Consider the following 26,630-nt stretch of genomic DNA (forward strand, 5'->3'; position numbering starts at 1 on the left):
AAAGCTGTGACTCCATTCTATGGAATTTAGTGACTGGAAGTTTTATGAAGTCTTTAGAAATCTCTTCCAGAAAGTCAATCACTAGACTACAGACCTCAGGATTGCATAGTATGCATACATGGCAGTTAAACCAGAATCAAAGCACTATAACAGTGTAGTGTGGAAGAGAATTAAATCCAACAGATGGCTCAGGGGGGAAAAGGAAAATTATGACTCTGGCTGCATCTACACTGAAGAATAAATGCAGTTTGATTCTGCTTTGACTGCCATGGCTCGATGCTATGGATTTTGGAGGTTTGTAGTTCTGCGAAATATTTATCCATTTCTGTCAGAGAGAGCTCTGGTGCCACAACAAACTACAAAAATCCCAGGATTCCATAGGATGGAGCCATGGCAGTTAAAGTAGTGTCAAACTGCATTAAGTCTGCAGTGTGATAGCAGCCTTTGGCAAGTCAGCAAATTACTCAGGTTTACCATTTATCCTGTTCAGAGGAATAGCAGAGACTAAGAACACCAGATTTTGAAAACTTTCTAAACGTTTCCAAAAGTTTGCTTTAGGACCCTGCCTCTGTCTCTCAACCCTAACAATGCAACGTCTTTCCCTTGCTCTGGCACGCTATTCAGTGATGCTCACCAGCCTTGCTGCAGTCCACAGTGAAGGTGTTCTTCTGGCCCACGAAGGCCTTGGTTAGCCCAGGTCCCCGGGCCACCACTTTGCTGGCGTCAGATGAGAATTTGGGAAGGGCGCTGTAGCTGCCGCCCACCGATGACGAGGCTTTGGTGACGGTCTCAACCAGCACCGTTGACGTCTCATGGAGGCTGTGTCCCCCCGACAGGCGAGGTCCTGGGGAGAAGGAAGGAAGACAAGGGGGTCACCCAATGGTTTCCTGCACTGAGAGGCACCTGAGCATACCTGGCTGCTCATCTTTTCTTCCCAGCCTTGACCCATCAAGGCTACACTAGGATGAAGTTATCCGTTCATGAGAGGAAGCCCTGAATGAAGGACCATGATGGATATTGCTTAGAGCGTTGGACCAAAGACCTGAGACCTTATGGTCATGGACTCCTTGATGTGATCTGGGGACAAGCACCTTAGCTTTGCACAAGTGAGATAAGATTGCTTGGGCTAGTCTACACATACTGTAAGTGTATTATGTGAATCATTGTGGATGTTCACACATTTGCATCAATGATTGTCTTCACCTCTCCTGTGCCAATTTGCATCTATTCGAATTCAGCACACACACACAACACTATAGTTTTTTTTGTGTGTTTTTTTCGGGCTATGAGGCCGCGCTTTAGGACAGTTTAGACATTTCACCAGTAGCTGTTGCTGGCATCTTCAGAGAATATTTTAATTCTGTTTTAATTTATTGTCTGCCTTATTTTATTGGATGTTAACATGTACTAATATGTATTATAGTTAATTATTTTTTTAGAATGTACACCATAGGCATACATATTTTATCTATTTTAATTGATTATATGTACAGCACTGTGTAAATTCATAACACTGTATAAATAAAGCTTAATAATAATAATAATAATAATAATATGACACACTCTCTCTGCCAGAAATGCACTGCCATGCAAAGGCATGCGAATTGGATGGTCACCCATTGGGGAAACTATAGTAAAATGTGAATTCCTTTTCTGCAGAGTTTGTGGAATTACCCTCCTCTGTTTGCCAAAACACCAAACTCATTCAAATTGAACATAATGAGGACTATTTTAATTGTGCAGACAAGCCTCTTGACTGGGCTCATGATGGTGATGCACCCATACCTGGGCGATTATGGAAGCGGTTGGATTTTTCACTGACATGTAAAAAGCAGTCTCTGAGACCTCCTTATGCAAGCCTTTCCCCATATTGCACAACAGCCCATGGCACTCCTAGAAAGACCTGAAAGCACAGTTCCACTTTTCCTGTGCCACAGTCCATCCGGGAGGGCAAACCCGTCCTCACACCTGTGCCAGTCTGGATGCTTCAATTCTCTCCCAAGTGATGCTGGAGTGGTTTTACGTTGCACTGGCTGTCAACAGGTTCTCAGTCACCAACTCAGATGCAGAAATACAGTCATAATCTATTTCTGTCACGTTATCTTTAGTGGGGTGAACACATCATTCTATCTGCATTCTGGCACAACTAGTCATGCGGAGACAGGACTCTTATGCAACTAAACCTATCTTAGGTAAGAACAGACCTCAGAACAGCAGTTCTTGAACAAAAGAACTACAGAGGAAGACTGGAAAGAGAAATAGCACAACTGGAATGTATCTACAGACTCCAATTCTCCAGAAGGGAATGAACAGAGATAATGGTTTTCTGGCATGCTACACACATTTAAACACTATCTAACCACCATCTTCATGAGGGCACCCTTGACCAGGTCATCATATCTCCTGTCTGTTTCCCAGACTACATTCCAGTACTCATTCATATGGTTATCTACTCTCCTTGGCTTTGTGCAACAGCCTTCCTCCTGCCTTTGTCCCCCAATGGCCATTGTTAAAACGGAACTTGCCACCTCATCTCCATGCCCACAAGGTTTCAAATTTCAGATGGTATTCTCACATACAACTGTCTTATATACTTCTGTGTCTGGATTCTCCACTCCAAACATGCATCTGAGGAAGTAGGCTCGAGTCTACAAAAGCTCATGCTAACAACCTCTTTCTTTCTATTAGTCTCAAAGGTACTACAAAATCCCTTTGCATACAATCTTATCTCTCTGGGACTGGAGCTGTATGGAATGTCATGGCTGATACATGGTAGAGGACTGGGCCATGTATAGTTTTGCTGAGCCAGCATACCTTCAGACCCTCTCCATTTTAAAAATTTTCAGTAAAAGGAGAATTGCCACTCCGGGAAGACATCAAGAGATATCATCTCTCCTTTAAAACAATATATGTATGTCAACTTTCTCACATTTCCAAGACATTTTTGGAAACAGCAAGTGGAATTCTGGTTTTCTTTTTGATGAGTTTCAGGATGAGAAAATTGTCCCCTGGCCTCCTGGAGCTATCCGGCTCCTGAGGTGCAGTAGTGATGAAGATGAGCTGGAGTTAATGTCAAAATGGTTAAAAATCTGAAAGTCATGTCCTATAAGAACTGGCTTAGGCAGTTAGGTATGTTTATCCTAGAGAAGGGAAGGTTAAGGAGTGACATGACAGCCCTGCTTCAGTATTTGAGGTGATGTCATACTGAAGATGGAACAAGCTTGTTTTCTGCAGCTCCAGATACTAGGACATGGAGCAATGGATTCCAGCTACAAGAAAAGAGATCCCACCTCAACATTAGGAAGAACTTCCTGACAGTAAGAGTGTTTGATGATGGAAGATGCTGCATGGGAATCTGGCAGAGTCTGCTTCTTGGTAGGTTTTCAAACAGAAACTGGGTGGCCATCTGTCAAAGCACAGGGGGGGTGCTTTGGTTGTATCTTTCTTCATAGCAGAATGGGTAGCCTTTGTGGTCTCTTCCAGCTCTATGAGTCTATGATTATAACAGCGTCTCTGAGCATAGTCAGAGTGACTGCTCACCACTAAGTTAGCTGAGATTACTGGGAAAGCTTTCTAGCCAGGAAGAAGTCACAAACTCCCTATTGTGCCTCCCCAAAATCCCAGCACCCCTCTTTCTCAGAGCAAGACAGCACCCGCAGTTCCTCCCTTCCCAGCTTGTGGCCATTTGGCCCTCCTACCTGTGACCTTAGCCTTGAAGGGGCTGCCCACAATGTGTTGTGGGCCTCCGTACTTGATGGAGATGAGGTAGCTTCCCGGTGCCATGGGCATGTAGGTGACTTTGTGGCCCTCGGGGCACTCCTGGCAGTCCATCTGCACCTTGGAGGGCCCGTCGATGGTGACGGAGAGGGCGCCGGAGCCTGCGTTGCGCGTCTTGACAAAGAACTCAGAAGAGACACCTGTTGAAAGAGAAGCCAGAATGTCAGAAAGCCCTTCCACTCCCAAAGTGGAAGAAAAAAATGGGAGAGGATTAGAGAGTTCCCCTCCATCAGCCGACTCTGGGCATTCCATCTGACAGCAGGAAAGGAGAGATGTGAAGAAGAAGGGAAGAGACCAGATCCACTTGGCCCCTCTTGTCCCTTGACTGTTTCCACTTGTTAGAGAACTAGGCACCCAAATAAATATAAAAATAAATAAATAGAATCGCCATGTAGCTCCAAGTACTGCCTGTGAGTTTGCTTTATTTCCTCATCCCTCCCAACACCTTCTTCCTTTTGTGCCATGTCTTTTAAACTGTCACAGGGACTGACTTATTTGTTATGGTTTTTCTTGCTTTCATAAAACTGAAGTGAGGATAAAAATGTTAATCCAGTAGAGAGGTTGGAGAACTAGGGAGCCAATATGGCAACCTCAACCCACTTGGAAGCTGTGTGTACTGCATAGAGCCAGGCCAAGGCATCTGAAAGACTGTATCTCCCCATATGAACCTGCAAGAACTCTTAAGATCTCCAGGGAAAAGCATACTCTCCCTCAGTCCATCCCAGGTGCACTTGGTGAGGGCATGAGAGGGGGCTTTCTTGGTGGCTGCTCCCAACCTCTGGGACTGCCTTCCACAGGAAGCTAAGCTGATCCCTTCCCTGCTCTTTCAGTAGCAAGCTTTTTGTTTAAGCAGCCTTTTAATATGTAACCATACCAGGGAGGCTTTTTATTGGGATATGTATTTTATCTATTTTTTTAACTTGCATGTTTTTAAATAATTTTATACTGTTTTAGTCGTTACTATTTTAATTGCTTTTAAAGTGTGCTTGTGGATTTTAACTGATTTCTTTCTGTGAGCTGCCTTGGGTCCCACTCTGAGAGAAAGACAGCATAAAAATTAAATAGATAAATAAATAAATAAATTTGCTGCAAGTTAGCAAAAAACATACCGAAGACATTTGGAGCAGCCTGAATATAGAAGGCTGTCTATACCCCTGCCCAGCCCAGCCCACAATTACAAAGCCTTGCAGCCATTATATCCCAATGCAGATGGGAGGAAGAGCTCTTCCACAAGCTACAAGAGAAAGAAAAAGGCTTACCTGTAGTTCCTCCCTCCAGGCCAGGACCGTAGGCTGTGACCAGCCCTGGGTCGCCCACCTGGCTCTGCTCGCCAACACGGATGTTGAAGGGGCTGCCAGGGACGTGTCTGCCGTTGAACCGGACATCGATGGAGTGGACACCATTCTCATGAGGGATGAAACGGATAGCATATTTGTCTGGGAAGGAGAAAGCAAAGGCATCAGTCATACTGCAGAGGGGTCAGAGGCTGAGTAGATTCCTCCAAGACTTCAAGAAGGATGCTAAGGACTGCATGCTCTCTGCTTCCTGAGTCCTTTATGGCCTATCAAATGCCACCTCATGGGCTTTTTTCAATTGCCACTATGACATACAAACACACCTGAGCAGGGACGTAGCCAAGGGGGGGGGGAGGTTTCTTGGGGTCCGGACCCCCTCTTCCATTAGAAAAATGAATGGTGTGTGCTTCTGCGCCGCCGCACTCAAGCCCCATTATAATGGTGGCACTTAGTCTGGACCCTCCCCCCTTCCTAAAATCCTAGCTACGTCCCTGACCTGAGAACACAGAAAAGTTATTTTTCTGAACTGGGTCTTCCTGAGACCCCAGTCCGCTGGGGGATTCAGGGAGTCTTCATTCACCAACACAACTTTTCCAAACTATAGACTGCATTTCCATTCTTATTGCAGATGACAAATCTCCCAGTCCTTATTCGCATTTTGTTCTATTCATTTGTACTCCTATTTTTCACAGATAAACCACGATATAGACCAAATGCAAATCCCTGTTGGAACGTCACTGTCAGCAGTGATCTGGTGTAGCACAACCATCTGGGAAACCTCTGTGAGCCAAATGGGAAACACCTGTTGGCCCCACTGTCCATTAGAAATCAGAGCAGCTCCAGCTTCTCCAGGGTCTAGTCCACACAATTAAAATACTCCTCATTCCAGTCAAATAAAATGTGATCATGGCCACACATGATTTGCAGGAGTTTGGGCTTTCAGTGTGTGGTGGAACTCCTTAAACTCTACGGGGAAAGGCTTTGCTGTTTTTACTGGAGCAGCCACTGAAATTTGCAGAAATGCACATTAACACACATGTGACCCCATTCATCTGCTTCCCATGCATTCGGATGGCTGCACATTTTCAGTGGCGGGAAGGTATACAGATACAAATAGATGTGAATTTGCACAGGAAAGCGATGACAATTAACCATCAATCCAAATGTGCAAAAATGCACACCAATTTGCATAGTACACTTATGAGTAATCTAACCCCAGACGTTCAGCTTCTTATTTCCTTTCCAAATCTGAGCCTTTTTTCCCTTCAACATATTCTAGAATACTTTGCCCAACAAACTTAGGAGGTACTTTAGTGTCCCTGGAAGCTGGAGGGGTACTTCCCCCACTCTCAGAAATAACCATCAGCAATCGCTACAGATTAAGAAGTCTCCATCTTCCACACCTAACAACAGTCCAGTTCTGAAACACTAATTTCAGTTAGGTTCAGAGCATGGGGAAAGTGTAAATTTCAACACAGGCATCAGACTTAGGGAAGCACTGTCATGGGAGTCTGTGGCCAAAGATTAGGCCCAGTACAGAGGGTGCTTTGCACCGGCCTGGGTCTGAAATTAGTGTTAGGTAGGGCTGGGCATCCCCATGCGCCCAACTCTACTACTGGCACACTGGCACCATCTTGCCGCACCCCCATTCACACAGGGCACGTGATGATGATGTCCACATGGCACAGCGCCCAAACAGCTCTGTGCCACATGGATATCAAGATAGCGCATGAGTGCCCCAATGGCACCCCGCATGCAGCATAAAAAGAACACATCAGGAGCAGGTTCTTTTTAGGCCTCCCGGAAGTTGCGCCATTTATCTGCTGCGGCCTCTATCTGGGGCAGAAAGGGGCGATGTCTCACCACCCCCTTCTGCCAGTCTGTATCCCCTCTGAGTCTCCTACTCTCCCACCCATGAAATCCCTGCATTTACTCACCACTGTCCAGTTCTGAGACATAACATTCTTCCACCAACCCAGAAGGCGTGTGGACCTTGGCGTCAATCACGCCACGCGCTCCGTTGAGCTGCACTGCAAAAGAAGCAGGCTGGTTCACCTTCAAGCCGGTCTCCTGCAGGTGACACAGGAAAGAATATTTGGAAAATGGTAGACTAACATGCTTTTCTTTTTTATATTTTTTACACACATATTTTATTATATAAAACACATACATACAACAATACAAACATATATCTTCACTACTAACAAACAGTACAAATACAAATTACATATAAATGCATATCCTATATATTTCTTCAATTAGATAATTCCTGAAAATAATTTCTTCCCAGTTGAGAGCTTAAGAAAATGCCTTTTTGGATGATAGCTCCCACAGACAAATCCCAGTTCGATTCATGCTGGCTAGGGGATTCTGGGAATTGTCATTGCTGTATCACCACTCACAGGAGCTTTTCCAAATTCTGCAGCTATCTAGGAAACACTGGCCTCCATGCTGTTGGCGGTCCCAACTAGAGCAGGCCTATTGAATCAGTGGGATTTACCATTCAACCTTTGAATCGGTGGGTTTACTTTAGTAGCACTAACCAACAGGATCCAAGCCAAAGACACACAAGTAGCACAGCATGTAGTTTGAACTGCATTTTGGGGTGTCATTTCTACCTGAATCTTCTTCTAAATTTGGCAGCTGAAAATAAGGCAGAACTAAAACACTGGCAGGCTGATGCCCACAAGAAGCTAACAGCTCCCAGAAAAAATATATTTTTACAAAGAAATCCTCTTTAAAAGTGCTCAACCTTTCTCTTCCTTTTTCATTCCCTTCTTCCCACACTCCTCCATAACTCCTTTTTGCATGTTATTTTCCTTCCCAGACTGGGCAAAGTGGTACCTGGAGACTTGTGACAGTCAGGCGTCGGGCATCGTCCGAATGGGATGCCACAGGAACCACAAACGGGCTGTCAGGGATGTGTTCATCGTTGAATTTGATAGACACTTCATAGTCACCTGGGCAAGGGAGACAGGGTTATGGTCACAATCTGCTGGAAAGGAAGCCTCCCAAGGAGGTCCAAATAAAGGGAGCAGACTAGACACCAAGGGCACCTACATCATCATCTAAAACAGATCCAAGGGTTTTGCAACTGCCACCCATAACCCTACCTGGTTCCTGGACGATGTAGGAGACGCCGCAGGAGCCATCTTTCCTGTCTTCAAAGGCAATCTCCGCCTTGCTCGGCCCCTCGACTGCAATGGAGAGGCCCCCAGCACCTGCTTCCCGAGTCCATATGCTGAATTCAGCTGCAAAGTTGGTGGAAACAGAGTAAGAATAGCAGCCGCTTGCCCATTCTAACCCAACCCAAAAGTGGCCATTCACTGGATACCATCCTGGCCCACCCAAAGAAATGATTCACAAGCTGCCCATTGACCCAAGCACCTTCCCATCCTGGACAGTTGAGGAGTGGGATTCCCATGGGCTACATGTGTCCCCTGAGGCTGTTTTTGTGGACCCCAGAGTTCCCAGCCCCAATTTCAGAGGCAACTCATCCCCAAAAATCCATGACTCCAAGGGATGTGATTTTCCCCTGAAAGAAGATCCATATACACTAAAATCTTGCTTTAACCAATAACCCCAGATTTTTTTGAAGGAAGCAGCTGTTACAGCCATCTGGAGTATGTCATTACAAGTAAAACAAAAGGCAAGTCAGCACTGCAGGTATTTAACACTCAAACACATCCAGATTTCCAAATGTTCTAGGGGGAAATGTTGGTGTGTTGGTGCCCTTACCTGGCACTCCTGCCACACCTCTGTCCAAGCCAGGGCCTCCAGCTCGCACCTTGTGGGCACCCCCTTCTCCCAGTGGCCCCACCGTAAACTGGAAGGGGCTTCCAGGCACATGCTGGCCACGGTATTTGACGTTGACAGTGTGGGGGCCCATCTCCTGTGGCACAAAGCGCACCGAGTAGGCACTGTCCTCTCCCTCGATGATTTCCGCCTCTGCCATCTTCCCTGATGGACTGGTCACCTGGGCAGTCATGGCTTGTAACCCTGCCTCACCTGAACCAGAGGAGAGAACACATATAGATGGGACAGTCAGAGCAAGATCCTGCAAAAGTTTCACCAGTTCCAAAATGGCACTTTAACCCACCCTCCAAACACACAAGCAGCCTCAGCATCAAAGCAACCCAGTGTTTTCACCAAGCAGCTAGGGAAGCCTGTAGCTCTGCTTACTGAAAGGAAAAAAGTATGCTTGTAGTCCTCATGAATGCAGGACATTGTCTAAAAAGTAAACAGCTAGTGTCAGCTGCAGGCTTTATACTGAGACAGTGGCATCAATTGGGGGGGGGGGGGGGTGCGGACTACACCGGGTGACACTTCAGAAGAGAGGTGACACCTGGTCGGACCCTTCTTCCGCTGCAGAGAGATGCGGTGGTGCTGCCACCGCCTGCCCCTTCTTCTCTGCTGCTGTGGCTCTCTCCCAGAGAAGGAAGCAAGTGCATTCCTACAGCTTCGCCGCTGCCCAGCTCCCTTCTCATGAAATAACCATGCAGCAGAGAAGGGTGAGCACACCTCTTTTGGCTTCACCTCCACCTGGCTCCTTCCATATGAGGAAGCCATACGGCAGCAAGGGAGAAGGGGTGAGCCTCCTCTTGGCTTCGTGTCCACCCAGCTCCCTCCTCACAAGAAAGCCCCTTGCCAGCAGCCCCCTTCCCACACCAGGTGACTCCAAGCCCGGGGATGCCACTGTCTGTAGAAGGGTGAATTTTAGTATTGGGGTTGGAGCGACGTTTTCTGCTCATCTTTCTACTTGGATCTCCCCACCTATTCCATTCCCCACAAGTCACACCCTTGCCTGTGACCACTTGCAGGAATATTCAGATTCATGCAAATGTTCAGATTCAAAGTGTGAAGCTGGGATCTACCCAAATCAATGCACAGTCACACACACATTTAATGCATTTGACCAACTCACTAAAGAGTTCAGAATTTTACATACTCATTCCACCCCCCACCCTCAAATACCATCAAATTCAAAACCACCAATTGCCAAAAATCTCATAGCATTCAGCCATTTCATTTGATAGGGTGCCACAACATGCAAAGATACCTTTTCTTATCAAGGATAGGAAAGCTCTACTGTCCTTCAAGCAACCTTTTATCTGAGTTAATTGGGAAACCATATATTTGGTTGACTGGTCAGTATGTATATTGCAAGCCAATAAAGCACTTTTAATGAAGATAAATTCATCAGAAAAAATATGGTTGAGTACATAATAAAATGCAGTATATGTAATATACCTGTAAATAAACCATATGAAATGAATTTATATTTCTATTAGGGTTTTTAGCTTTTATTTTCTAATGTATTGAATGTCCTATGTTTTGCAGTGCTTTGCCCTTCTTTGCAGCAATGATATCTGATAACCCTGAATGTGACCCCCTAAGTGCCCATAGTCACCTACTCTTGCACCAATGGGATGCACCTCCACAGCCACAGAGCTGCACACTCCCCATGTGAGGCTCATGCAACCCCACACAACGCGTGCTCCATGCTCCTCACCCATTGTGAAGCACAAATACACACACACACACCCGCAAGGCCCCCCGCACGCACCCTCCTGGGTCCGGGCGATGCTGCCGAAGGAGCCAAGGCTCTCGCGGCCCAGGAAGTCGCCAAAGACGTTGTGGAAGGGGTCCCCGCCCACTTGGGTGGACTCCTCCACCCGCACCTCGCGCTTGGTCTCGCCGCCCCGCGTCTTGCTGATCTCGGTCCGCTCGGTGCGTGTGTACGTGTGGCTGCTGCGCGTAAAGGTACGCGTCAGCCGCTCCTGGGCGGAGACCATCTGGAACCAATTTCCTGCGCCAGAGGCCATGATGGAGGAAAGGGAGGAAGAAGCGAGGAAGAGGAGGAGGAGGAGAGGCAGGTTAGAAATGGGAAAGCGTCTGGGAGTCATAGTCCAAGAAGTACCTTTTCCAAGCTCAACTGAAGACCCACCAGCCCCATGGACTCAAAGCCAACCATCGTTGCCACCAAACGGGGGATACTGGAACTCTCACTTAAGAATAAGGATTGGAAGAATTTACAAGGTACTTCAAGATGTCTGGACTACTGCTGAAACAATAAACCTTAAACCAATTAAAAATCCCAAACAGACATCCAAAACCCATTTTTTCAGATGTTGTTATTCTGTGCCTTCAAGTAATCGATGACTCAGGGAGGCCTAAAGGCAAACTTATCATGAGATTTTCTTGGCAAAATTTGTTCAGGATGGCTTGCCTTTGCCTTCCTCTGACGCTGAGAGAGTGGGACTTGCCCAGGGTCACCCAGTGGGTTTCCATGGCTGAGTGAGGTTTGAATCTTGGTCTCTCAAGTGTCTTAGTCCAACACTCAAACCACTACCACCATGCTGGTTCTTGCTTCAGATATGCTTGTTGTGTGCCTTCAAGACATTTCCAACTTATGGTGAACCTATCATGGGGTTTTCTGGGGTTGAGAGTGTGTGACTCACCCAAGGTCAGCCACTGGGTTTTGGTTGTTAAATGGGAATTCAAACCCCAGTCTCCAGACTCCGTGTGTGTGTGTGTGTGTGTACACAGATGTATGTAGGTTTGTTTCAGCTCTAGTTCAGATAAAAGAGATAGATTTAGGGAGGCAGGAGAAGAGAAAGAAATGGGAAAGTCCATAATAGCTGTTCTCAGCCATTCGGCTCTTGGGCCCCCAATTACCCCAATCTGAGATGTCTCATCCTACCTGGGATCTTGAGGTTCAGGTCACAGGTGCTGCCGATAGTGGCAATGGATGGTGCTTGACGCCGGCGAGTGATGCTCTCTTTCATGCGTCCTTCACCTGTCACCTTCACAGTGAAAGGGCTTCCTGGAGGAGTATTAAAAAGCACAGCAGTTATAGTAGGATCCCTGTCATATCCCAAACACTGCCTGATTTGCAAAAGGATATTGTAGAACCTTTGAAACAAACTCAGCAAAAGAACATGTGGCATAAATTTTTTGTGGGTTTTTCAGGCTATGTGGCCATGTTCTGGAAAAATTTATTCCCGGTGTTTTGCCTGCATCTGGGGCCAGCCACAGATGCAGCCACAGATGCAGGCAAAATGTCAAGAACAAATTCTTCCATAACATGGCCACATAGCCAAAAAAACCAACAAAAAACTATAGATGCCAGCTGTGAAAGCCTTTGATGTCACATATAGCATAAGCTTTCACAGGCTTAGTCTACTTTCTCAGATGTGTAGATTATTTGCATGATCTGCAAATAATGCAGGTTGATGCCACTTTAACTGCCATGCCTTCATCCTACAGAATCCTGGCATCTGTAGTTCTTTGAGGCACCACCAGCACTCTTTTGGCAGAAAAGCTAAAGACTCTGCAAAACTACAAATCCCAGGGTTTCCATAGGATGGAGCACTTAAAGTAGTGTCAAACTGCATTATTTCTACAGTATAGATACACCCTCCTTCCAGCAGCCGCATGCTTCTCTCCCTACCCAGAGGCCTGAGCCATTGGACAGACTTGAGCCAGTGTGCATCCCTAAGGTGAATGGCTTCACTTTCCTTTCAAAAACAACTGTTCTCTTAGACAAGGAATTCTTTCTCTCCAAAACCAAATCTTTGATAACCATTGCTCAAAGATCACCATTATCCTCCATGGGGAGTGTGAGTTCCAATTACTGGACATCACGGCCCCATCCTTCCCATTGTTCATGTTATTGCTTATTCTGGCATGAAAGGAAAAAGGAAATCAGGAGAGTCTGGCCTCTCTTCTCCTTTCAATTTCTGATTCACCCTTTGGATGTGCAAAACAAACCAGAAGTTGGCATGGTCACAGATCTTGAAGATAATTTGAGATGGAGAGCTTTAAACCTAAAGACTAGCACCTTGAATGTCACATATACAGTTGAAAAGCAGACAGTGGAGAGGCTCCGTTGCATATGGGAGATACACACACCTGGCACATGCTTGTCAGCAAACTTAATGTTGATAATATAGTTCCCAGGCTCTGTGGGGCAGTAAGTTACTTTGCAAGTACCATCTTCCATGTCCTCGCAGTTAATGTCCACCTTGCTGGGACCTTCGATGGAGAGGCCGAGACCACCATAGCCTGGAAGAAAAGCAAGCAGAAGGAATGAGGCATCAGCATTTCTCTCCACAACTCTAAAATAACTGAAGTAATTAAGCATCAGTCTCCATTTTGGGGGGAAATCCTGCTGAGCTGACAACAAAGAAATACAGTCAGTCTGCCTTATCCACAATTTTTAATCCACTGATTCAAGGCAGGCCTTTCCAACTTAGTTACCCTCCCCAGATACAGAGATATTTGTCTCTTCATCTGTCTATTCTTCACCGCCTATCTTTTGCCTATTTTTTTTTGTTTAATGTCGTTATGTTTTTAATGTTTTTATACTATTACTGTTTAATTCTGTTTTAGTACTGGGAATGGGGGGGGGAGGGCAGGTCTAGGGTTTGATTTTTTTAAAAACTCTGTTGTAATTTGATGTATTTTAGTACATCTTTAGTACTAGTAGTAGTAGTAGTATCCATGATTTGAAAATAGTCAAAAAAAGTATAAATTCCAAATAGCAAGTCTTGATTTTCTGGTTTGTATAAGGGACACCACGTTGCTATGCTATTATATTTAATGGGACTTGAGCACCCACGGAGTTTGTTATCCACAGGGGATCCTGGAACCAAACCCCAACAGATAACATGGACTCAATGTATTTTCGAGTTCTAGAACTCAGAAAGATGTGAGCCAGATATATTTTATATTTTATATGATTTTATATGATTTGGGATTTTCTAGCCCTTCATGCAATACTGGTGTGATTTGTTCTACAAGGCAGATGTGGGGTTTTTGGTTATAAGTGCTTCGCATCCCCGTAAGCTTGGCCAATTCATCATCATCATCATCATCATCCCACCATTTTCCAAGTATGGGATCTACGGTGCCTTGCAACAGTTTAACATCCACGGCTATGGATACCAAAATCTGTGGATGCTGAAGTCCAATTAAATACAATTGCGTACTAAAATAGTGTCCCTTATAGAAAATGGCAAAATCAAGGTTTGCTTTTTGGAATGGGAGGGGGTGAGGTTATTTTTAAGCCTTGGATGTTGAATCCATGGGTGCAAAATCTGTAGATACAGAGGGCTGACTGTAGTTAAAAAGCAATTAAACTATCATAACATTAAAACCAATCAAAAACATCAACCACAGAAAAACAGCAATAAAAATTAAGCATCCACTCATTCCACTCCTCTGGACTCACCTGCAGTGCGCGTGTCGACGATAAATTCAGACACCTCAAAAGTGTGTCCTTCTACAAGTCCCTTGCCAGATACCTTGACCTTGCTGGCATCACCAATCTCTGACTGTCCCACCATGATCTTGAAGGGGCTGTTGGTGACATGTTTGCCGGCCTTCTTCACGCTGACCACATGCTCTCCCACCTCCTTGGGGGTGAAGGAGATCCCTGGGGGAGCAAAGGACAGATATAGAGGGTCAATGCAACAGGCTAAGAATGGCAACGAGAGAGTTGGCACAGTCTGCCAGAGCATCCTCTGACCAAGCTACAGACCTCCACCGACCCTGAACACATCTGATTTCATTTTGGAAATGAAACAGCCTAGTTAGTACTTGAAAAGGAGACCACCAAGGAATAATAGCAGAGATCTCCAAAAAATTGAAGGAGGCAAGTATCTACTGTTTGGGCAAGGGAGGAATCCTGCCTAAATCCCTGGAGAGAAGCCACTGCAACTCAGAGCACAAAATACTAGCCTAGATGTATTATGGATAGCCTGGTTAAGTCTGAAGTAGATATATCTGTTCTTGTGTACATAAATAACCTGGACCAGGGCCGCCACATCACTGGAGGTTTAAAAGTAACCAGGATGGGACAAAGCCACTTGACAAGTACAGGCATCTCCCTCTTTTTTGATGGCAAGGACTTGGAGACACAACTTGAGACTTGGAATAAAAGGCTTGAATGCATCACTGCAACTGACCCTCTTTTGTGTTGGGGGGCGACAAGAAAAGGGGAAGCCTGAAGGGGGTGAGGGCCACAAAATCAGCCTTTGAGCTAGATATGGCCTCAAGGCTGCCTTTGGCCCACCCCACTATAGCATGACTTCTATGATCATAATGCAAATTTCTCTTTGTAACAACTTCTGGGCCCAGGGATTTTCACTGGTCTCCTGTCACTTGTTTATGGGGAGCCCCCAACCCTCATTCTACTTACCGATATGCCGGTTTGGCAGTCGCTTGAGCAAGCATGGCTCTTCATTCCCAGATGGTGCCCGGATGCTGGCTGTCAGGAGGCTCAGGTCACTCTCGGTGATTTTCAGAGACACATCAGTGGAGGTGCCCACGTTGAGCTGGGATGTGCGCATGGAATCATCACCTAAGCATTGGATGAAAGGTCAGTTGTGGAGTTTGAAGAAGTCAGTCAGCCAGGTGTGTGGGGAGAGTACCCATTGGGTATGTTTCAATACAGGTTGAGAGTTCAGGGAGGGTGGAAATTGGGATGGTGGAGATGCAAGTGTTCTAGAAAGCCACTTGTGGGGAGGGGCAGCATGATTTTGGAGGGTGGGAGGCAGAAAAGCTCACCTGTGATCTTGGCGGTGAAGGGGCTGCCAGGGATGTGTTTGTCATCAAAGCGCACAATGATGTTGTAATCCCCAGGAGCCGTGGGCAGGTAAGAGACGGTGCATGTGCCATCTTTGTTGTCCTTACAGGTGATCTCAGCCTTGGATGGACCCTCCACAGCCAAGGACAGGCCTCCTAGGAAAATGAAAAGAAGAGGGGTCATGAAGCCTGGTCAATCTTCTTCCCTTTCTCCTGGTAACCACAGAATCATAAATTCTAGCTGATCTTCAACCTAGGAGCTCCTATCTCACCAACCCAGTTACACCCACAGAATTCTCTGCTTCCTATCAACCTCTAAATAGGGTTTTCACCTCATTTCACCTCCATCTCCCACCATCTGGAGAAAGGATGGGGAAGCTCAGGCCCTAAGGATCAATCTGGCTCTCCTGGGCACCCAATGAGTCTTTCTGGGCCTTCCCATTGCTTTGCAATGTTTCCTAGAAGATTGAAATACTTCTCCTAAGGATTAATTATGGGCAGAAAGAGCTTTCTGCCAAAATCTAATTTTCATCCCACCCTCTTTTCGCCATTATTTCCACTCACCACTTGAATGAGGTCCTTGAAAACTTGCCTGAAATGCGAGTTTAGCTTCTAAGCTAAAAAGATTCACCACTCTAGATCCAGAGGTGTAGAAATAACGCAGTTTGATACCACTTTAAGTGTCCTGATGGCACCATCCTACAGAGTCCTAGGATTTGTAGCAGTCTTTGGCAGAGAAGGCTAAAGACCTGGTAAAACTACAAGTCCTAAGATTCCATAGGATAGAGTGGCAGCACTTAAAGTAATGTTTAAAATGCATTATTTCTACAGCGTAGAGGCACCCTAGGAGTCCCCTCCCACCCAAGCTCATTCCCTTCCCTGGTCTGCATCATCTTTGTCCGCGTTCTTCTGCAGATTCCCTTCACCTGAGCAGCTGGAATGTATGCAAACATTCTGTAGCTTCACGATGGCCTGACAAAGGGCTTTTTTACCCTGGCTGGAATATTCAGGACTGCTCCCGGAGTATTCTAACCATGCACCCCTGCTACTGCCCAGTACTGCCACTGCTGGTGCAAGTTGCTCCCTCATGATTCATGATGTTAGGCAAGTTCTGCACCAAATCCACCTGATATGGGACATCATTTTACTATATCATTGTATTTAATGGGACTTGAGCATCCACCAATGTTTGTATCCATGGTGGGTCCTGAAACCAAACCTCAATGGTACCAAGAGCCCATTATATTTTAAACTTGTTTAATGAAGAGATCGGGTGGATTTGGTGCAGAAATTGCCTTACATCATGAATGCAGCTTGCACTCAAATCAGGGATTTGGTTCTGCATCATGAAGACTGATTGCCATGAAGACAGGATGAGACCACTTTGTTTGGCCTGTGTAGATGAGCCCTAAGTGACAGGCTAACTATCAAAACCCACTCACAACACCTACTTCTCATGACTCTAGCCATGAACTTATCAAACTGCCCTTTCTCACAGATCCATCTTAGCCCAGTGGTATTTACATAACTGGCAGTAAGATATTTCCCTGCTTGGTAATATTCAGATTCTGAATATAACCAGGTTATGGACCTTCTGTGCCCCTCCATGCCCACCTTCTCCCGCATCCTTGGTGACAATGGTGAAGGTTGCTGGTTTGTTGACCATGCCATGGCTGAGCCCCGGTCCATAAGCGCTCACATGGCGGGCATTGATGGCATCCACGTAGAACTGAAGTGGGCTCCCTTGATGGAGAAGAAAGGAAAGACAACAAGTAATGATCAGCCAAAGGTTTCACAAGTCCCCAAGAAGATGGCCACTTTCCTCCAAGAGGCCTTGACAATCTACTTGAAATGGTTTCTATTCTAATTGTGTGCCTTTAAGTGATTTCAAGGCTCCAAGTCACAACTCCCAAAGCAATCCTATCACAGGGATTCCTAGGCAAGATTTCTCTGGAACAGGTCTTCCATTGCCTTCCTCTGAGGCTGAGAGAGTGTGACTTCCCCAGGGTCAGGGGTTCCCATGGCTGGGCAAGGATTCAAATCCTGATCTCTTGAAGTCCTAATCCTCACTCAAACCAATACATCACAATGGTTGTTGATGAAATGTTTAATAAAATATTCACTGTATATACTCATGTATAACTCTAGAAATCTGAGTCCAAATACTGACCCAAAAAACCTGAGCTGACTTATCCATGGGTCAATGTAAGTATTACACTTAACTGCCTTTAAAAAGGAATCACCCCATTTCACAGGGGTTGCCCAAAACCATTGGAAAACACATATTTCCAATAGTCTTAGGGACCGAGACACCGTAATTTTATGGTTGGGGGTCACCACAACATGAGGAACTGTAATAAAGGGTCGCAGCATTAGGAAGGTTGAGAACCACTGCTGTTCCATGCCTCTAAGTTGTATCCTCGACTTATCCACTGGTCATATCAAAATCCATAATTTTGGCCCCCAAACCTGCCCTTGACTTACAGATGAGGTCACTGCTCCTCCTCCTCCTCCTCCTCCTCCTGCACCCACCTGGAATGTGGTTCCCGTCGTATTTGATATCCATCTCGTGCAGCCCCTTCTCTACGGGGCTGTATTTCACTGTCACGGTGCCATCCTTATTGTCGGTGATATGAGGCCGGGCAGTCTTGCCAGAAGGCATTCTCACCTCACCTGGAGGGAGAAAAGAGAGGGGAAGAAACCCGGAATGGTCAAAGCTGTGTTGGGGGAACTAGCCTCTTCTTCCCCTACATTCACACTAGATGATGCATGCTGACATCACAGTAGGGAACCATTTTCTAAGGAAGGGCTGCAGCAACTGGAGTTTACAAGAGATCATAGGATGAGCCAAACGTAAAAGTGGCTGGGTCTTGGTTAGGCCACAGAACAGACAGGGACACCCCTCCACTTTCTCCTTCACAATGGGGAAGAAATTTGGAATTGGGTGCAGGGTGACCAGGAATCCTCCTTTTCCCAAACATGTCCTGTATTTCCACCTTCTGTCCCAAGTCTTGGGTCAGTGTGGAGACAGGTGTGTGAACACCTACCTGTCCCCATGCAGACCCAGAGACTAACCCAGGTGAACATGGGTCAGGATAGCATGGACTCAGCTGGTGTTATCCTACCCTGTCTGCTCAGGGCCTCTGAAACCTATTTTTTCAATCATTTTCCAAATATGTTTGAATATTCGTTCAGTTATTATTATCCACACAATACTTCCCCACAGGCTGTTCACAGGCTAATTTGCTTCTCCTCCCTGCCCCTCTCTGTGCCCCTGTTAGGGAAGACGGACGCTTTACCTGTGATCTCCCCCTTCTGCACGGCGAAGGGGATGACCAGGTTGAAGGGGCGCAGCATGGAATCCACGCTCTCCGGAGGGGCGACCGGCTCATCCGTAGCCTGGTGAGGAGAGGAAGGGATGGGGGGGGGGTTTGAAGAGGAAACAGACAGGGAGAAAAGAGAGAGAGCACTAAGTACAGACAAGCAAGAGAGAAAACAAAAGCACTGAGGGCAAGGCAAGTGGAAATGGAGGAGTATTCTGCCCTGAAAAGTGTCCAAGGGCCATGCAGACTGGAAAAGACAGAGCTGCAAGAAAGGAGGAGATTAAGAGAGAAATGCAACCCAAAGAAGAGGGCAGAATGCAACTGTGGGTGGGTGAAACTGCTCTGTATCCCAATTTTTGGGGGAGAAGTGGGATATAACTAAATATAATAATAATAAACACAAAGGAATATGGGATGGCAAATGAACTGCCATGTTGGAATGATCCTCTCTTCTGCTTTGTGTGGTTGTATGCACAGCGAATGCAAAGGCTCTTTAGAGTCTACATCTGCACTAAGTTAATCCAGTTCCTTAACTCTTAGGGCTCCCTGAAAATTGGGGTCCTGTGAAGGTTCTCCACAAAGCAGCCCCAATTCCCAGAAGAATCCACAACCAGGTCCAAAGCAGTGTGTTTGTCATCTGGAGACGTCTCCCAAAGAGAAAGCCTCTAGACTGCACTGACAGAGCTCCCAAGAAGTCTGAAGGGGTGCATAAAGATCCCCAAAGAATGCCCACCTTCACAGGTACAGTTTGAGGATGGTATTACACCTTCAGGCTGGGCCCACGGTGGCACCATCTTCCATGGGGATAAGAGCTTAGGACCAGAGGCTCTAGGCCAATGCCTACAGAATGGAGAACCTATGACATCTTGGACCTCCATCTTATGGACATTGGGCCAAGACTGAAAGATTCAGGAGGAAGAGAAAGAGGCAGCCAGAGCAGACAGGAGCTGAGAGGCAAGAACCGGCTCCTGGTACCCAGTGAAGGGGGTAGCCACCAGCGTGGGGCGCCGGGAAAGGCTGTTGGAGCGGCACGGACGACTCACAGGGCTCCTCGATGTGGGGGATGCTCTCACAGGCCTGGTGGGAAGCAAGGGAAAGGTCAGTGTGGGACCACCAGACCACTCTTCTCTGCTCTTGGTTGGTTTTAACAAGCTAAGGGGGGCTTGGTTCCAGGACACCCCATGGACACCAAACTTCAAGTCCCATTAAATAAAATGGCATAGTAAAATGTGTGTGTATGTGCCTTCAAGTCATCTGTCAATTTATGGTGACCCTATGAATTTCAAAACCCTATGAAATTCATAGGGTTTTCTCAGGCAAGGAATCCTCAGAGGTGGTTTTGCCAGTTCCTTCCTCTGAAACATAGCCTACAGCAGCTGGTATTCGTGGGTGGTTTTCCATCCAAGTACTAACCAGGACTGACCCTGCTTAGCTTCCAAGGTCAGATGGGATCTGGTGCCTCTAGGGCAGTGGTTCTCAAGCTCCCTAATGCCACAACCCTTTAATACAGTTCCTCATGTTGTGAAGACTCCCAACCATAAAATTGTGGTGTCTCAGTTCCTAAGACCACAAGAAATAGGTGTTTTCTGATGGTCTTAGGTGACCCCTGTGAAAGGGCCATTCGACCCCAAAGGGGGTGCAACCCACAGGTTGTGAACCACTGCTATAGGGTATTTAGGCCCATGGTAAACTAGTGTCTCTTATATAAAAGGACAAATAAAAAAAGTTGTCTTTTTTAATGTAGTAAAATGATGCCCCTTATATATAATTGCAGAATCAAGCTTCGCTTTTTTGAATTTTTAAAAATGTATATATATTTTCAAACAAAGGATGACTGAATCTGTATTACCCAAGGATAGAGGGCAAATTGTATTTTATAGCCATAGTGCTAAAGTGTTATACCACTTTAGCATTTATGACCACAAGAACATTGTAATTATTATCATTATTATTATTTAATAATAATAGGCAAGACAGGGATACAGGGGAAGGAGGATGGGAGTAAGATGTTCAGTTCATGGAAAGGACAAAGGGAAACCACACCACATCTTAATCACATCTCAAACTAGGAGAAAAAGGCAGTTACAAAGACACTAAATTCTACTAGAAGGAGCAACAAACCAAGACCAAAACCCTGGAGTATATTTAGTGCAGGACTGGATGTAGAGGTAGAAACAACTTAAAGGTATGAAATCCTGAAACAGAACGCCAGAACTACTGGGCCATCTGGAGGAGCTCTAAATGGAACTGGGGAAACTAAGGGTATCTACACTGTAAAAACAATGTGGTTTGACATCACTTGAAGTGCTGTAGCTCCATCCTATAGGATCCTGGGATTTGTAATTTTGCAAGGTCTTTAGCCTTCTCTGCCAAAGAGTGCTGGTGCCTCATAAAACTACAAATGTCAGGATTCTGTAGGATGCAGCATGGAAGTTAAAAAGGATGTCAAACTGCATTATTTCTATAGTGTCAATGCACCTAAACTAGATGGTTAAAAAAAGAAAAGAAAAGGGGGAGCTCATGGAACTTTTTTCTTCTTTTTTAACCAAAGCAGATGAACACAGCTGCCCCTTTGAAAATTGCCAAGTGCAACAGTCAGCCAAGGATGACTAGAAGAACTATCCCAATACTGTGATTCACTGCCTCCATTTTCTTATACAGCTGAGAATGAGGCATTTTCCATTTCCTTCCTGGAGTTGTGTGTCATACAGCAGCCTAAAGAAATCAATGCAACCAAAGATATTTTGCAGCTCAGCAGTTCAACATCTCTTTACCTGGGAGGATTACGCTGACTGCCCCCCCCCCCCCCCCCTTTTTTTTTTTTTTTTTCTGCTGTTGTTTTAAGGAAACAGCTAAAATCTTTGAGTACTGTAGTGGGAATATATAAATTTCCACCCATGCTACATCTGCAGTGCAGAACTAATGCAGTTTGGCACCTCTTTAACTGCCATGGCTCAATGCTATGGAATACTAGGATTTGTAATTTTGTGAGATATTTAGCCTTCTCTGTTAGCAAACTGCCACTGCAAACTACAAATCCCAGGATTACACAGCATTGAGCCATGGCAGTTAAAGGGGTGTCAAATTGCATTATTTCTGCACTGCATAGCGCAACCTGAATCTATCCCTCTGTAATGCAGTCTTCCTCTTTTCCTGCTGCCTTCTACCTTAGCAAACATTATCATCTCTTCTAGGGAGTCACGTTTTCTCATGATGTGACCTAAGTACAACATGGGCCACAAAGTTTAGCCATCTTGGCTTCTAGGGAGAGTTCAAACCTGATTTGCTCTAGGTCCTATTTGTTTATCTTTTTAGCAGTCTACATGGCATAGTGGTTTGTGTGTTGGACTATGACTTTGGAGACAAGGGTTCAATTCCCAGCTCAGCCATGAAACCCACTGGGAGATCCTGGGATCCTCTCAGCCTCAGGGAAAGGCAATGGCAAACCTCCTCTGAACAAATCTTACCAAGAAAACCCCATGATAAGACTTCTCCTTAGAGCTGCCATAAGCTGAAAATGACCTGAAGGCAGACAACACACACATACACCACACACACACACACACACCCTTGACTCACCACAACATGGAAGGGGCTGTTGGGGATCTGTTCACCCCCAAACCGGATGGTGATGATGTATTTCCCCGGCTCTGGGGCAGTGTAATAGATGTCGAAGGTGCCATCATGGTTCTCCACCACGTCAACGTCCAGTTCGGCTCCGTCCGGTGTAGAAACCTTGCAGGTCACCTTGCCTTTCCCAGCGGCCTTGGCATCTACCGTGATCACTGTCTCTTCTCCAATCTGGATGGTGGGACCCAGGCAAGTCCCTGCAGATGAAGGGGGAAAAGAGGCATCCATTGTCAGGCAACTGAAGGAGAACCCATCCAAGACAAAATGGCCTCATCATGGCCACAGAGGGAGGGTTAGCTCAAAGGATTGATTTGGGGCCTCAAATACACAAAACTATGTCAGGCTGGAAGTTGACAAAAATGAAGGGATGGGGAAGAAACAGAAAAGTTTCAAAAGCTGACACATTTTTGTTGTTTGGGAATGGTCTTAATAAAGGTGGTGGATTTTGTCTATATCAGCCGTGTTGAAGTGTGCAGCCACTAGACAGGGATAAAAAGCCACAGTCTCTGAGTCAGTGGATTGGGCCCTGAGAAAGGAACTCCAAACCCACAGACAGACAGGGCCAAGGGAAAGAAACCATATCTGTTGTTGAATTTAAATATATAGCCTTGTTAGTCTGTAGAATCAGTATGTCGAGAGATCTTGTAGCACCTTTGAGCTTTCGTAGACTTCAGTCTACTTCCTCAGATGCATACGAAAGCGCATGCTGCCAACTTCTTTATTTCAGTTAGTCTCAAAGGTGCTACAAGATCTCTCGACATATTTGTTGTTGTCATAAAAATTAACTATATTTCAAGCCAGAGGGTGGGACGCATGCAGCTCTCCAAGGGCCCCCACAAAGGCCAACCCTGGGCATCCCACAGGTGCTTATTCTTATACTTATTTCTTTATTTAAATATTTATGCTGTTGTGTGGCTTGATGTCATTTCTGATTTATGGTGACCCTATCACAGGGTTTTCTTGGCAGGATTTGTTTAGAAGAGGTTTGCCATTCCTTTCCCCTAAAGCTAAGAGCCCCAGTCTCCAGAGTCACAATTCAACACTCAAATAACTATGCCACATATACAGCCCTATACATTGCCCTAAACAAAGAACTCAGAGCGGCTTATAAAAAGCATTAAAGCAAGTTACTTACCCAATCCATGGCCTCCGATGGACACTGCAAGACAAAAAGAAAGAAAAAGGCAGTGAGAAGCTGCAGTGAGTTATAAGTTGCACCATTACCTTGAAAGTTTTGTTATATATTTTTAACTTTTGTACAATGAAACTTTTCATGTGTATCCACTTTAACTTCTGTAAGCCATCTTGAGTCCCAAGATAGGCAGGATGTAAACAACAACTCCCCCTCCCTTTATCTTCTTCTCCTCCTCCTCCTCTTCCTCCTCCTCCTCATCATCATCACCATCACCATTACCATTGTAGGGATGGAGCCAAACTACATTTCAGAATATATTGTCATGAGTAAGAGTTTTACTCTTTAATGCCCTTGCTAATAACGGACCCAATCACTTTCAAATGTAACAAAGGGCATTTTGAGAGGCATTTTGACTGGGATTTTTCAGGTTCTCTACCAGAGAAGGAAGGCAAGGGTTATCCTCCTATGCCTCCCAAGTCACACAGGCACTCCTTGCAAACTCCAAAATGAGGGCCCTGGGGGCCAGATGTCGCCCATGGGCTACAAGTCCCACCCCCTCTTTTATGCAATTCTCTGATCAATCTTAGGGGGTTTTCCTTCCAAAGAAATAATGGGAAGCAACAGAAAAGTACAGAGAAGTGCTGCAAATTACTCTGATACTAGTTGGGTGAGGAATGAAGAAGTGGAAGAATGGAGACCTGGACACCACCAACCTGTGACAAGGCACTTGCTGGCATCCCCAGCGGGCAACGCATGGATGCGGAAGGGCGAGTAGGGGATTTCGTCACCGCCATACTTGATGGTGATGGTGTAGCGTCCTGTCATATCTGGAACGTAGGACACAGTGTAGGTCCCATCTCCATTGTCCCGAATATTGGCTTTCTTGGGTTTGCCTTCTGGATCCTGAGGAGACAAAAACCAGGGGACAGGGGCACCATTGTCAGTAGTGTGTTGTTGTGCAAGGGAAAGTGTGCATCTCATTGTATCTGAAGCCATATCTCCTGAAGGCCAGAGTGACTGGTCTGTTGTGCTTCAAGGACATGTGCAGATCCTGCCCTAGAGTCCTCCCTTGGGCTAGCTCTCATATGAAAGAATAAGTAAAAAATGCCTCTGAGCACATCCAAAGTGCAATTCCTTCTTCCTGACTGAACAAATCTACCACAAATCTCTCTGCTCCATGGACTACGAGCAAAAGGGGGCATTAGATCTGACTGTCTTGCTTGTTTCAGGTAGAATTCTCTCTGAGGTCCACCTTGAAGTCCAAAGTATTATTATGGTCTCCCATCCAAGGATTAATCTTGCCAAGAAAAACCTGTGACAGGTTTGCCTTAAGCCACTATAAGTGGGCAAGAATTTGAAGGCACACAACAACAACAACCAAGTCTTATCCAAATGCTTCTTAAGATCTTCCCTCTATTCCCCTGTATACTGTACTTGTAACTGTTTGGTGGCAAAAGAGAGGCATTCTGACCATGATCTGTCATCCAGACTAAGCTATGGCATTGAAACCAGAGTCTGGTTCTATGTCCTAGAGAGTTCCATTTAGACCAGTATTGTCAACTTGGGCTGCCAGGGCTTTCTTTTTACCAACTTTTTACTAACTCTAACTGGATATCCCTGCTATTCTTCCTGGTGGTCTTCCATTCACGTACTAACCAGACCTGGCCTGGCTCAGCTTCCAAAATCGAACACAATCAGAACGTATTCTATGCGCTACAATCTCACACATGCCCACATTTCACTTGGCCCCAGCCCACAGTCAAGTGAGAGCTGCTCCCATTGCTAGCAAAGCAGGGAGACCTTACCTCACCTGCCCAGGTATGCCAGCTCCAATTTCTGACACTCACCAGGATCTGCACAGTGAGCAAGCCCTCCCCGGCATCACGGGCATCGATGGTGAACTCAACGGGAAGGCTGGCAGGAATGCCAGAAGCATTGAGGCCGGGCCCGCTGGCTCGCACTTTGCTGGCGTCATGGGCTGGAAGGACTTTGATCTTAAATGGACTGAAAGAAGGGACGGGAAGGAAATGGTCAGAGAGGGGCAATTCAGATTCCTTTCGTAGAATCCTAGATTTGATAGAGACCCCAATGCAACCCCATTCTGCCATGAGGAAGACACAATCAAAGCCCTCCCAACAGATGGCCATTCAGTTTCTGCTTAAAAACATCCAAAAAAGGAGATTCCACCAAAGAAGAGTCCAAAAAAGGAGACTCCAAAAATACTTTTTCCAACTTCTGGGAGAAGAATGGCTTCCCAAAAGGTCATCTCCTTGGTGGATTGTATTGCAACTTCCAGAATTCCCAACCAGCATGGCCTCCAATCCATCTGGAAAGTTGGCCATGCTGAATCATAGAGTTGGAAGAGTCCCAAGGGCCATCCAACCCCCTTCTGCCATGCAGGAAGACACCATCAAAACCCTCCCTGTGACTGATGGCCATCCAGCCTCTGCTTAAAAACCTCCAAAGAAAGAAACTCCACCATCTTCCAAGGCAGCATTGTCTAGTGTTGAACATCTCTTACAGTCAGAAGGCTTTTCCTAATGTTTTTAGGTGGAATCTCTTTTCTTTCCTGAGAAAGGATTCCAGGCTACAACTCCCTGAATCTGTGGTATTCCCAGACAAGTAATTTTTCACAAACTCTGAGATGGACCATACAAGCTGCCCTATAACAAACCAGGCAGTTGCTCAACATTGTCAACACTAGAGCTTGCAAAGCAGTCAATCAATCACTCAATCACTTTATTTATATCGCACTTGTTTCCCAAAAATGGGAACATCTTACAAAACACAAAGAAAATGATTAAACTGTCTGTAGATTTGGAAATGTGACTGTTTTGGTTGCTGACCATGTTGGGTGGGGATTCTGGAAATTGTGGTATA

The 26,630-nt window shown here is 45.8% G+C and overlaps 1 protein-coding gene across 1 annotated transcript in view; it reads right to left on the reverse strand.

Annotated features, from left to right (window-relative positions):
- The window catches only part of FLNC (filamin C), an 88,508-nt gene that overhangs the window by 2,390 nt on the left and 59,488 nt on the right, over positions 1 to 26,630 (reverse strand). The window contains exons 22-41 of the mRNA XM_042467794.1: positions 25,598 to 25,754; positions 24,464 to 24,653; positions 23,751 to 23,774; positions 22,565 to 22,812; positions 18,962 to 19,061; positions 18,195 to 18,335; positions 17,277 to 17,405; positions 15,645 to 15,818; positions 15,277 to 15,438; positions 14,308 to 14,511; positions 12,987 to 13,139; positions 11,776 to 11,898; positions 10,639 to 10,881; positions 8,811 to 9,080; positions 8,186 to 8,323; positions 7,917 to 8,032; positions 7,010 to 7,142; positions 5,037 to 5,213; positions 3,699 to 3,917; positions 635 to 844 (exon numbers count right to left, since the gene is read on the reverse strand). Coding sequence (XP_042323728.1) covers positions 635 to 844; positions 3,699 to 3,917; positions 5,037 to 5,213; positions 7,010 to 7,142; positions 7,917 to 8,032; positions 8,186 to 8,323; positions 8,811 to 9,080; positions 10,639 to 10,881; positions 11,776 to 11,898; positions 12,987 to 13,139; positions 14,308 to 14,511; positions 15,277 to 15,438; positions 15,645 to 15,818; positions 17,277 to 17,405; positions 18,195 to 18,335; positions 18,962 to 19,061; positions 22,565 to 22,812; positions 23,751 to 23,774; positions 24,464 to 24,653; positions 25,598 to 25,754 — 3,311 coding nt within the window. The remainder of the gene's footprint in view (positions 1 to 634; positions 845 to 3,698; positions 3,918 to 5,036; positions 5,214 to 7,009; positions 7,143 to 7,916; positions 8,033 to 8,185; positions 8,324 to 8,810; positions 9,081 to 10,638; positions 10,882 to 11,775; positions 11,899 to 12,986; positions 13,140 to 14,307; positions 14,512 to 15,276; positions 15,439 to 15,644; positions 15,819 to 17,276; positions 17,406 to 18,194; positions 18,336 to 18,961; positions 19,062 to 22,564; positions 22,813 to 23,750; positions 23,775 to 24,463; positions 24,654 to 25,597; positions 25,755 to 26,630) is intronic.

This window comes from Sceloporus undulatus, chromosome 5 (genome assembly GCF_019175285.1).
Source record: "Sceloporus undulatus isolate JIND9_A2432 ecotype Alabama chromosome 5, SceUnd_v1.1, whole genome shotgun sequence".
Lineage (NCBI taxonomy): Eukaryota > Metazoa > Chordata > Lepidosauria > Squamata > Phrynosomatidae > Sceloporus > Sceloporus undulatus.